This window comes from Rhopalosiphum padi, chromosome 4 (genome assembly GCF_020882245.1).
Source record: "Rhopalosiphum padi isolate XX-2018 chromosome 4, ASM2088224v1, whole genome shotgun sequence".
NCBI classification, from domain to species: domain Eukaryota; kingdom Metazoa; phylum Arthropoda; class Insecta; order Hemiptera; family Aphididae; genus Rhopalosiphum; species Rhopalosiphum padi.
Genome location: NC_083600.1, coordinates 12,461,760 through 12,474,606, shown reverse-complemented (window position 1 = coordinate 12,474,606; position 12,847 = coordinate 12,461,760). Strand labels below are relative to the sequence as shown.

The 12,847-nt window shown below is 28.1% G+C and overlaps 2 protein-coding genes across 3 annotated transcripts in view; one reads left to right on the top strand and one right to left on the bottom strand.

Moving 5' to 3' along the window:
• LOC132929796 (FAS-associated factor 1) overlaps nucleotides 1-9,878 on the top strand; it is a 23,305-nt gene extending 13,427 nt beyond the window's left edge. The window contains exons 2-15 of one of the 2 annotated variants that reach the window (XM_060995364.1): nucleotides 3,387-3,554; nucleotides 3,645-3,713; nucleotides 3,793-4,006; nucleotides 4,506-4,689; nucleotides 4,762-5,059; nucleotides 5,838-6,036; nucleotides 6,190-6,335; nucleotides 6,479-6,633; nucleotides 6,696-6,832; nucleotides 6,904-7,066; nucleotides 8,090-8,186; nucleotides 8,248-8,379; nucleotides 9,408-9,485; nucleotides 9,559-9,878. In XM_060995364.1, coding sequence (XP_060851347.1) covers nucleotides 3,519-3,554; nucleotides 3,645-3,713; nucleotides 3,793-4,006; nucleotides 4,506-4,689; nucleotides 4,762-5,059; nucleotides 5,838-6,036; nucleotides 6,190-6,335; nucleotides 6,479-6,633; nucleotides 6,696-6,832; nucleotides 6,904-7,066; nucleotides 8,090-8,186; nucleotides 8,248-8,379; nucleotides 9,408-9,485; nucleotides 9,559-9,639 — 1,989 coding nt within the window. In that variant the 5' untranslated portion in view covers nucleotides 3,387-3,518 and the 3' untranslated portion in view covers nucleotides 9,640-9,878. Of the gene's footprint in view, nucleotides 1-3,022; nucleotides 3,555-3,644; nucleotides 3,714-3,792; nucleotides 4,007-4,505; nucleotides 4,690-4,761; nucleotides 5,060-5,837; nucleotides 6,037-6,189; nucleotides 6,336-6,478; nucleotides 6,634-6,695; nucleotides 6,833-6,903; nucleotides 7,067-8,089; nucleotides 8,187-8,247; nucleotides 8,380-9,407; nucleotides 9,486-9,558 lie in introns of those variants that run through there. The other variant, XM_060995365.1, reaches the window with a different exon arrangement.
• LOC132929799 (E3 ubiquitin-protein ligase RNF168-like) lies at nucleotides 9,828-12,847 on the bottom strand. Its single transcript, XM_060995371.1, has 9 exons — nucleotides 12,541-12,847; nucleotides 12,114-12,414; nucleotides 11,105-11,244; nucleotides 10,937-11,029; nucleotides 10,795-10,872; nucleotides 10,686-10,730; nucleotides 10,573-10,612; nucleotides 10,388-10,510; nucleotides 9,828-10,324 (listed from the first exon to the last, which is right to left on the bottom strand). The coding sequence occupies exons 1-9, from the start codon at nucleotides 12,568-12,570 to the stop codon at nucleotides 9,957-9,959; spliced, it is 1,218 nt and encodes a 405-aa protein (XP_060851354.1). The 5' UTR covers nucleotides 12,571-12,847; the 3' UTR covers nucleotides 9,828-9,956.

Sequence of the window (12,847 nt, the reverse complement as noted above, 5' to 3'; positions counted from 1 at the left end):
GGGTATAATCTACTTTAACTTTTGGTATACGGTTTATAAGTTTTAAATCATTGGGGACTTGACTACAGCCCGTCCCGTCTACAATTTGGACTATATTACAGCACCTATGACATTGGAATCCTGTCCCGTTTCTGTAATAATGATTATTTTTTTCCAATTCTGTATTAAAAAATAGGGTATGGTATGACTTTCTTTAATTTTTGTTATATTTTTTATAACTTTTAAATAATTTGGAAGATTACGACAGCTCATCCCGTCAAAATATTGACCCATAACCGGGCAAGAGATATTGTGACATTGGAATCATATACCGTATCGTCAATAATGAATATGTTTTATTAATTCTCATATTGAAAGATGGGAGATGGTAGGTATTTTGCGCCAATTTTATTAGGTACCTGTAATTTGCGCCACCAATAGGTAGATTTAAATGCGTATGTAATTTGCGCCGAAATATAATAATAGTAGGTACATGTATTTTGCGCCACATCAAGTGGCGTAACCAGGGGGGATTTTAGGTGTTGACCCCCCCCTTCGACGGCATTTTTATCAAAAATATAATGTTTATAATATAGGAATACATTATTCATTTGGTCGTGGTAAAATGTATTCTGTTATGCCGTACTCACGTTTTTTACTGCATTGGTGATATTAGTCATTATCATTCAATTAATATATTATAGATTTATTTTATTTTATAACAATCCTCCCCCCTAAAAAAATTCAGGCTACGCCACTCAGTGTCGTACGCAGGATTTTTTTAAGGGGGGTGTCATAAATCATAATTATATGCATGAATTGACATGGATTTTTTTTTGTCATCGTTTCATTATTTGAACAGATAGGTACTTATTTTTAAGGGGGGGATGTCATAATATCTCCCTAACACCCCCCCTGCGCATGCCGCTGACGCCACTGGTCACATCTAAAAATTAATTTCAGTAATTTGTGCCATGACAGAAAACGAAATACAATATGTAATCTGCGCCACACTTTTAACTTCAATTGTTAGAATTTAAGTATACTTATATACATTTATTTATAACTTACTTTAATATGGCTGAATTTTATACATTGGAATTATAATTATTTAATACTTTTTTTTAATTACTTTTAATAATTTTCTAGAAATGTATAACTATTAAAATGATGAACTTGATTGATCAATAATTAAAAATACAATAATATGTTATTTTGTAAAAAAAAATTGTTTAGTTATTTAAAAGTGGCGCAAATTACAATTCTTGAAGGTACAAAATGGTGCAGATTATCTAATGTCATTTTATTTAGTTTTATGTGGCGCAAACTAAACAACTTTAAAAAGTGGCACAAATTACATAAATGTTTTTTTCTTCAGGTTGTTTTTGGCTCAAATTATACACGCCCCAAAAGATAGAGTATAGCCTACTTTAATTTGTTATTTATGTTTTATAAGTTTTAAATCATTTGGAAGCATAGGCGTGCGCAGACTCTAAAAGTGGGTAGTGCCCATATTTATCATCGACTTTCTGATGTCTGATCAACATTTTATTACCTTTTCTTACATAGTTTAAAATAATTGTAAGTAAATTATTTTAAATACTTAACATTAAACAGATACTAGTAAATTAAAATAAATATAATTATCTAACAAATTTAATAATTATGAATTACTTAGCTAGAAATCATAAATATGTTTATGTACTCAAAGAGACATTCGTCTATTACTCATATTATTGAATTCATATATTACTGCATTTAAATATACATTCGATACCATTTCTTGTTCTGTGAAAAGTATTAATATTGACTTCAAACGTTCATGACCCATTGTATTGCATAATTTATATTTTTAAATTTGTTTTTTACTATGTTTAATTTTGAAAAAACGCGTTCACTGCACGTACAGCTAGTTACACTAGTTACAGGTATGGTTGTAAAAATTTTAAAGTTTTAAAAACACAAGTATATATTGTGGAATTTCCAGTTTTTTTCAACCAATAAATTCATTCATAAACAAATTCATTATAGTATCACCATTTAGTTTGCATACATTTTGATAATTTTTTAAGTTTCAGTTCAGTAAATATATCTTCCTCTGAAACCTTGGAAAATTTTAACATTTTTGTAGTATTATGAGTTATATTCATATTAAACATGCCTGCCATAGCATCAACCAAGACAAATGTATCCTGCTTAAATCTTAAATTAATGATAATGAATTATTCAATTTTTTTTTAAATTCGCTTTAAAAAAATTATCTAAAATTTAATGAATTTAATTATTTAGGTAGATTCAGGCATAGGGCCTCAGGCATCAGGCGCTTCGGCCCATGAACAATCACAGGGCGTGACTGAGCAAGCTCAGCACGCCCTTTCCGCACGCTTATATGTTTGGGAGTTCACTGCAGATCGTCACTTAAGCTGGGCAACTATGTTGCCGTAGCCCATGATATATGTTATGTTATTAAATTAAGTAATACGAGTATATACTGTTTTCACAATAATTCTTATTCTTTGTTAATATTATATTTTTGGTTAATGCTATGTATATTTTATATTTGAAAAAATAATTAATTAATATAATAGACAATAGTTATATATTTAAATATATCAAAATATCAAATAGATTAAAATATAATATTATGGGTAATTAGAAAGTATTTTTTTTCGTCGGGCATGTCCAGGTAACACTGTTTTTGTTATCACAGTTGGAATGGAATCGGTCCCGTCCCGTCACGGGTTTTAGTAATACCCTATAATAACAGATGGTACCAGCAGCAGCAGCTGTTGTCGCCTGTCGAATTTTCTCTTTTTAGCCAACGGGCGACGACTGACGAGTACGGACTAGGACTATCGGACAATAACATTACTATATTGTGTACTATGAACTATAATAATATTATACCTACTACATATATATATATATATATTATATATAGCTATAGGCAATAGCATAACAAATAACAATACCAACGGATGAACGCCCGCCCGCACTCACGCATCCACTCGCCCACCACGTCAGTAAAGTACACAAAGTACAATCACTGTATAATCTTTATATTGCTACATAGTGACAAGTCATGGTTGATGGTTTGATGGTGGAGGTCCCGCACGGCCACTGTTAAACAGCTGACTTACGCCGTTGTTCCCGACGTTCCCGTTGTGTGTCGTGTGTGCGCGCTGCAGCCCCACAATTCTAACACTAGTCTCTGCCGAATATCGATACAAAGCACTGTGTACGCTGGAAGTCGAAACGTTCGAAGTGTATTAATTTGAAACTAATAATAACATCGTCGTAGAGTATAAACTACTACAACTCGCAGCGCGTTTCACCGTCACGTATTGTCGTTTCGTCCGCTTATCGTACAAGTGATATTAACGTCCCAATTTTGTTTGCGCAAGTAGATTCGTCTGGCGACACGGTGCCCATCACTAGCAGACAGCAGTAGGTACCAGCCACAGTAATATTCGTCATGTCCAACTGATCCATCTGGTGGTTTTTTCGTTTTATCGACACCACTCCTACTGTCTTGCAACATGGACGACAAAAATGGCATTATAGCTGATTTTCAGGTAATAATAATGATAATATATTCTGGTTTGTGGGGGGACAAAGGACTCCCGTCGACCTCCTTCTAATATTGTTGTCTTATTGTACTATAGGCCATTACTGGTATCGATAACGCTGGCGAAGCATTGATGCACTTGTCGAATTTCGATTGGGACTTACTGGTAATTACACAAGCTTTCTATCAAAAAATGATATTTGTATTAGCTTAGCTAAGTCATCTGCAAATCTATTACTTTTCAGGCTGCTGTCCAACATGTCACGCCTAAGCACACTCAACACTTGCCGTCCGAAGGACGCAGTACTCAACTAAATGCACCAACTGTAATGATTGCAGATGATTTCAGGGGTATGATTGCGTCAACATCAAACCAAACTCATCGTTTAATTACTATTGAAATTGAACAAAATGGCCATATAATTGCCACAATAATAGTCAACGATAGTTCAACAATTGGTAATTTCCTAATAATTTATTTTTATTTTTAAATACATTTATTTATTACTTTGTAATAAAATTAATGTTTATAAATCTTTTAAAAGTATTTGTAGGTAAACTATTGTCAATAATAATAATAATAATAATAAAAAAAAAATTGAAAAAACATAAAATTGTTGCTAAATTTATAATATTATAATTTAAAGATTATTTGCATTATTTTTTTTAAACTTCCATTTATAAATGCATTACCTGATTTATTATTAAAGCTCACAATTAATGAGACAATACTTAATTTATAAAAGTTGTAGGTAAACAGTTTTAATACTATTATTAGTTCTCTACTTTAACAAAATATAATACCTTATTCCTTGTATTTTTAATTTTACTCTATACTCTAATTAATTAAGTTCTTTAATTTGTACAACTTTAGATTTTTTAAATTAAATTATATCATGTTTGAAATATTACATATTAAACAATTTTATCTACTTAATAAGTATTATTTTTATTTTAGATGATTTAAAAACAATGGTTTATGCTGAAACTAACATACCATGTTGCCTACAAAATTTTAATGGGTGGCCAAATAATCAACATCCTTCAAATAAAGATACACTTTCCAAACTTAACCTTCCAGATAGATTTAAGCTGAATCTTAACAGTGGCGATGAAGATTTAAATCAAGAGCTAAATGGAAGGTATGATATTTATTAAATATTTTGATTATATTATCTGGTTAATTTTATATTTCTTTTACTAATTTTTAAAAGAGCTAATTTGCGAATGTTCACTCTAAACATAACAATGGAGGCTACAACTTCAAGTGAATATCAAGTTTATAAATTGTCATTTTCGTCTGATCAGACTGTTGCACAAGTGAAAGAAGTTGTTGCTAACTTGACTAAATTGCCTATTAGTAATCAACAATGGTTAGGTTGGCCGCATTTTGTTACTCCTGCTACAACTTTGGAAGAATCTCATATAAACTACCCAGTGCATGATTTTAAATTGAAGCCATCAAACTCAATACTTAAACATACCAGAAGAAGATACAACACTAGATTAAATGTAAGTATTTTTTTTTATTATTATGTAACTTATAATGAACTATGGTCCCTTACAAAAACCTATTAAAAATGTATTGACTTGCCATTAATTTTATAATAATAGTATTTTATGGTGTTGATTTTATTTCTCTTAAAATTTTAATAAACAATCTTATTTATTTGGTATATATGAACTATAAAATTAACAAAATAAATAAATTTCAAATGTATGGTCAATCCAAAATTACTGACTTGGTTATTCACATTATACAAATTGCTTGAGTCATTGTGTCACTGTTAAAATGTCATCACTTTTTTACTCTGGATATAACCTCATCAAATATACTAGATTTTTTAAAAAACATAATCAATAGTTAATTTATTTAATTATTTTTAACTTGCTTAAATTGTCTAAAAAAAAATTAAAACTAAAAACTTAAAAACTTTTTGGGGGTGATTGATTATTGGTATCCTATAAAATATGTATTTCTTGATAAGTAAACATGCTGGGATAGTTGTCTTAAAATTACTTATAGTCTGTTCAGCGAGAGAACGCAGCGATTATGCGCATCACTATACTATCAAAACTGGTTCACTTATGACTGGGTATCATTAAGGAATGCGTAGAATAACTGATTTTGGTTGGTTTGCAGCGCATTCTCTCGCTAGACAGAGTACAGCTAACTATTTAGATGATACTACTATTTGTTAGTGTTAGACGTAACAGCACCACTATAGCAAGTTAACTAATGACTACTATAGTATTTTGAATGAGTTATTAATAAAAAAATTTATTGAAGCAGTCTGCTGTTGATATGGAAACAAGTGATTCTCCAATGCCTTCATCATCTACTTCTTCTTCGTCCACATCGTCATCATCTTCTGAAGAAGATCCATTTGAGGATGCAGCAGAATCATTAAGTGGTATTGACGACGACGATGATGATGTTGATACTATGTTCATGGACACTGAGGCACCTACTCGGATACGTCCATTAAGTAAGTTTGATCAAAAAAGCAATAAATGCCAGGTACATTTTATATTATTATTAATATAATATCGAATAAAAGAGAAAATTCAAAATATCACAAACTTTTTTGCTGTATAATATGTTTTATTCTCAGTAATTAATTGGATTATAAATTATTTAGTTGCTGAAGATACTGAAGATGAACTTGCTGGTGTCATTCAGTTCATTGATGAATTTCAAAATCGTTATGGTGATATGAGACCTCAGTTTTTTTTGGGAACACTGGATCAAGCTATCAAAATTGCATGTTTTAAACCTGCCAGAGATGTAAGTATTATTAACATGATATAAGGACTTGAAATTTATTATATAATCAATTACCTACAAATTATATTTTACTGTATAAAATAGCTTTTATTTCTATAAAAATATAAAACTAAAATCAATAATTTTGAATGTATTTATTTTAGAAACGTTTATTAGCTGTATACTTGCACCATGATCGCAGTGTGTTGTCAAATGTATTTTGCACACAACTATTATGTTTTGAATCAGTTGTACAATACCTCAATACAAATTTTTTAGTATGGGGATGGGACATGACACACCCATCTAACAGAAATAGGTAACTAGAAATAAATTTAAAATTTTGTAATGTAAATACAATTTTTATATATTTTTTTTTAGAATATTGCAATCAGCCTCTCTATCATTGGGTGCAATGGCTGAAATAACTTTGAGAGCTATTGATATAAACAGGCTTCCAGCTTTAGTGTTATTTACGCGTAATCGGTCAAATACAGAAATATTATCAGTTATAAATGGTAATACTTCATTAAAGTTCATTCTGTAATTTTTAATTTTAATTACTAAATGCCTATTATAAATTTTACAGGAGATTGCAATATAAGTGAATTATTATCGAGCCTTATAAATGCTCAAGAAATGTTTGCTATACAACAGCAAGTGGAAATTAAAGAAGAAGGGGAACGTAATATGCGAGAAATGATTAAAGTAGAACAAGATGAAGCCTATCAACAATCATTGGCTATTGATCGGTATATTTCAACAGTTTAAGAGAACGCTACACCTGCATTTATTGTCTACGCTTCTTAAGCGTATAACAGCAAATTTACTAATTCACATTTAATTTTGGTAGTTTAAAAATTAGAGTGAATCAACTTAGTTAGAAACTTGACGGTAAGAACATTATCTTTATTTGTATGTGGGTTGTTTAAAATAGTTCAATTTATGAGGGAGTTATGGACATTTTTAAATACATTATTTTATGTATGCTAATTTTCCAAAAAATTGAACTATCAAAAAAAACCATCATACCAACACAGATAATGCTCTTAATATGAAGTTTCATAATAAGTCAATTCTCTCTAATTTTTTAACTAACAAAGCTGAATGTGAATTGCTGAGTTAAAATTTGCTATGTTACACATTTAAAAGACGGAAACAATAAATGTGAGTGTAGTGCCCTCTTAAGAGGTCATTATATGTTTTGTCTTCGTCTTATGTGTACGACAACAAATTTGTGTTCAACAAAATCTATTTTTATGCTGTTAGTTTTAATATTAGTCACTTTACCTGTTATATAACTTAAAGGTAAGGTAATTATCTTGAAAATCTCATGAGATTTTTATTAATATTATAAATTTAATAAAGCGAGTTAAGAACATTTTAAAGGTGTAATATTCTTTACAGCTAAACTCATCTTAGAATAAAAATATCAACAAAAGTTTCTGAAATTCCTTGGATAATATTCTTATCTTTTAAGTTTGATAATAGGTAAATTGACTTTAGTATTAAAACTAACAGCATAAAATTAATTCTGCTGTATGGAAATTTTTGTTATATGTTAGTAAGACAGAGAAAATATGTGGGAACAATATCTTCTTAATTTTTATTTTTTTAGTTATTAATGTAATTGGTAGTTGGTATACTTATTCATAATATTTATTGGTTTGAACCATATTTTTAATTTGAGGTGTGTAGGTTTTTAGTTCTAATTTACAAGTTTTAAAATACTAGTTATAAAACTTTATTAAATAAACAAATCAATATAATTTTAGAGCTAAAGAAGAAACAAAGAGAGTGCAAGAAATGGAAGAAAAGGCAATTCGATCTCAAATTGAAAGTCAAGAAAGACAAATTGCTGCGGAAAAAGAGGTATTACTGTAAAATAAGATTTATTAAATTGTATTTATTAACATAAATTTGTTTTTTCTAGGCTATTCGACAACGTATTGTAGCATCTCTTCCAGCAGAACCAGAACCTGGTGATCAAGTTGCAAAAATCAGATTCAGGCTTCCTCTTGGAAAGTTTTTAGAACGACGGTTTCTGGCATCAGATAATTTACAAGTAAACTATTCATTATATTATAATATTTTTTCCTTTTGTTTTATTTTATTATTAAATAATAAATATACATAAATATTGTGTCCATACATTTATTTTGACTGACAATTTTGAGTATAAAATTAAAATATTGATAAATGAGAACAATTACATATTTAATGAATTTGTTAAAATGTAACTGTTGTAACATCTTTAGTTTGAAATATTATTGTATAGTTAAAATAATTTCTCTCTTAATTTCTTTATTCACCATATGTGCACATATAGATTAATTTAATATTAACAAAAAAAAATCTTCCCAAAACTAGGATAAAATTGTTGGAATTGAGAAAATTGGTTTTTTTTTAAAAAAGAGATTTTAAATTTGTCTACTTTGTTTTGGAATTTTTTTACTGCATACATGATATATAAATACATCTGTAATTGATAAATTCAAATTTTTAACTATTCAGCGCATGTACAGTAAAATAAAAATGTCTTAATTAGGAACCACTACTTTTGATACTGTATTTGGATTTCTTTATTTTTTTCTGAGTAATTGATGTTTACAGTTTTTTGATATCTTCAAAATTGACGTTTATAGGACAGTCAAAAGTTTTAATTTAGGTAATTTGTAATTATAGGTATTATAATAATTTATTTTGATTAAAACTACAAGGTGTATTTATTATTACAACAAATTTATAAAAAAAATATCATTGAATTTATCAATAAATTATACCTTTAAATGCATGATTAAGATAAAGCATTGAAAAATGTGAGTACGCAATAAAAAAAATTCTGGATCAAATTCAGTCATGTGTTCATTTATTTCCTGTTACCTTTAAAATTTAACACACAGTATACACAGTGTACAGTCATTTATTTGAATCCTTCACTACTATGTGTTAATTTATCATTTAAGTCTCAATGCCTTTCTTTTGGCTGATTTTTCATTTTAAAAGACTGAAGAATTCAACCAATCTTTAAAATCCTGGAAAGGCCTTATTAAAATATAAGTTTAAGTTTTTAATAACAAGTTAATATTTTAGGTGTTGTTTGACTATTTATATATAAATGGCTTCAGTCAAGAAGAGTTTAAAGTAATTTCTAGTTGGCCTAGAAGAGATGTAAGTAAAAATAATTAATACTTTTTTTATTATTCATATCATTATTAAATAATCAATTATATGGTTTTTACAGTTGACAACATTAGGTGTTACTCAAACCATGAAAGAACTAAATCTGTATCCACAAGAAACATTAACCCTGGAAGAACGATAAGTCTCTGTATGTAAATACACGAATGTATAAATTTATCACAAATAAGGTTTTTTTTTATCAAAAATAAATAGAATATTGTTTTTATTATTAAAAATTATAATTGTATGCTACATAGCTTTTCATTTAAAATTAAAATTTATCAAGTGTTATGTTTTATTTAAATTTGGTAAGAGTAAAAAAAAACTAAATGTTGACAAAATTCTTCTCTTTATTACAAAATGTATTTATAAGTATTTAAATCTTCAATGTCTTTAATTATTATTTCTAAATTATATACCTAATACCTAGTTTATATATTTCTTCAAAAACAATTCATACTATTTACAAAATGTTGTGTTGCCATTGTCCTTTAATACTTGTTTCAATGTTAATTGTCCTTTAGACAGTTTTCTTCTTTTCTTATGCCCAAGACCAATAGTTGAATTTGATCTTTTCCTCAAATTATAATCTTCAAAATTATTCATATGTAATTTTTTCTCTAAATCTTTAGCCATCAAAAAATCATTTTGTTGTTGAGTCCACAATTTGTTCAACAATGCTATTTGAGCTATGCAAAATGCACAAGGATTATTTGTAGTCAAATTATCTTGTAAACGTCCACAAGTACAAGTATCCAAATTTTCATCTTCAAATATTTCAGATACATCTGTAGTTGAAGAACTTGTACATGGATCTGAAGGAAAACCTAAAAAATAATTTTATCATATTACCAAACAATACTTAGACATACTTTTTTAAATTATCTTACTTGAAAATGATGCATTAGAAGATTGATTTGAAATTATTGTACTGGATGAAGAGATAGTGCTAGATAAACTACAATTTTGTATATTACTCCATTGTATCTTAGAATTATTCTCAGTTTTCTTTGCTAAACACATATAAAATGTATTAAACAATAAGCTAACAATGTACAGCTATTAAACATCTTACAAAATATTTTATCCAAAGGTCCTTTTTTCTTTTGATTTTTCTAGAAAAAAAAAATAAAGTGAATTTCTATTTTATAAACATACTAGTAATAAAATTAAAAATGTCTCACTCACTTTAGAAGCTAAATTATTTGTACACATTTTTGTTTCAGTCGATATCTTTAACATAAAATCATTTGTTTTTTATTATAATATTATTTTTTTTATATATCTATATGCTCACTTGATCATGTAATTTTGTGGCCAAATCCAAATCTGACTGTATTAAAACTATTTCTTCTTGATGAAGTTCTTTCATTATCTATCAATAATATTAATTTGTATTTGCATGACTAGGATTATATTAAAAAAAATTATATTCTTACATTTTCTTGAATTGACGTTGCAAGTAAAGAATCTCCACGTGTTAATTCTTCATTCAAAGATATTTGTTTTTGAATCTTAATATTTTCTTCTTCCTTTTAATATGAAAAAAATGATTTAAAACATGACAAGTATTTAAAATGATAAATTAAATTATCTATTTAATGTACTTGTAATTTTTTAGCAATCTCCAAACTTTGCAACTCTTTTTCTTCTTGTTCTTTATAAATACTCATTTCCATGTCATCAAATTCTTTTTTTATTTCTCCTTCTTTGAGTTTAATTCGACTAAAGTCATGGTTTGTAATGCCTTAACATAAATAAATTTATACAATGCTGTTAATTAGTCCATTTTATAATACCTAAACTATTTTTTTTTTATTAATTAGTCACTTTGTATTTCAAAGTTTATTAGAAATGAAAAAAAAAATTGATTCAAGCTATATCTAGTTGTTTACATCACATTTTTCTATTTATTAATGTTTAGGTTACAAAGTACTCAAGTACATTTTATTTTTTAGTTACTCAACTTTATTAGTATGAATCTACTTTTAAATTATGAAGACTACAGTACTGAGTTTTTATGACTTACGCCTATCATTTATAAATGATATATGTTAGTTACAGACCATAGAAGAACAAGTAGATGTCTCTCTCACTTTTGTTTTCTTGTGTCATCTGTGACCATTGGCACTCGGCCCAAAGACCTTATTAAGTTGGGACAGTTCATGCTGGTAAGATCCTTTCTCTTACCAGGTCCAGTGGATTTCCTATTATCTTATACTTGTCTCACAGTCTCCAAGTGGTAAAGTTCCATAAATTTTTAATTAATTGTATTGGATATGGTGTGGCAAGATAGTTAGGCATGCAATATAAATCCCTTCTACCGCAGAAATGGCTTGATTTATAGTTGCCATTGGTGAGTTAACCCCCAACTCCCTCACAATATATAGCTCCCCAACTAGCTAAAAAGCCTAATGAGTTATTAAGTATAATGCATAATATTGTAGATATGTTAGAAAAATATTTATAATATACAATAAAATATATAATAGGTATAATAAACTTTTTACCACCCTCCCCCCAAAAAAATAAGTTGTAAATATGCCATTGATAGAAAGGATTGTGAAAACTGAACATTTACTAGATATGTATTAGATAAAAATTATTAATAATTACGTTCTTCAAGGCCATCATCTTCATCATTTAACCTCTTCTGTACTTCTACTGGGTACTGTTGTTGTATAGCTTCCCAAAGGTTCACGTTAAGCATAGCATCCCAATCATTTTTGAATTTTCGAAGCCAATTACTAATACGCCTGCGGCACAATGGACACTGGTATGCTGTTAAATTCACCATACTTTTGAAACATTCTAAACAGAGTGTATGACCACATGGCATTGTAACTGGTTGTAAATAAATACACCTGCATGCGATACAAAATACTTCTTCAAGATCTAATTTTTTTTGTATTTTTTTCTGAAAAATGACAAATTAATAAAATAAAATTATACTAATACCTAATTTTATTTATAACTATATATTTTCTCATAATAATTATTTAAATAAAAAAAAATTTTAAAGGTACTCTCTTTTATTACTTACAGAATTCATTGTTTGATTTTTTGTTTTCATTTTACAATTAAGTCATAAATGTATATTGGTGATAGATCGTTAAATTGATTTCTCATAACATCATAGTAAGTTAACCGTTCTGGCTTAAAATTAATAATCAAGAAGAATTAAACAAAATAAAACCAGTAACCGCTAATTTAGTGGCACAAAACCCGTCAGATAATAAAAATACGTAGTGAACAGTGAACACAATTATTCATATTCCAGACTCAGTCACTACTCTATATTAAAAAAATAGGCGGTTAAACTACCTGCAGCCGTTGTTTTCAATATCACA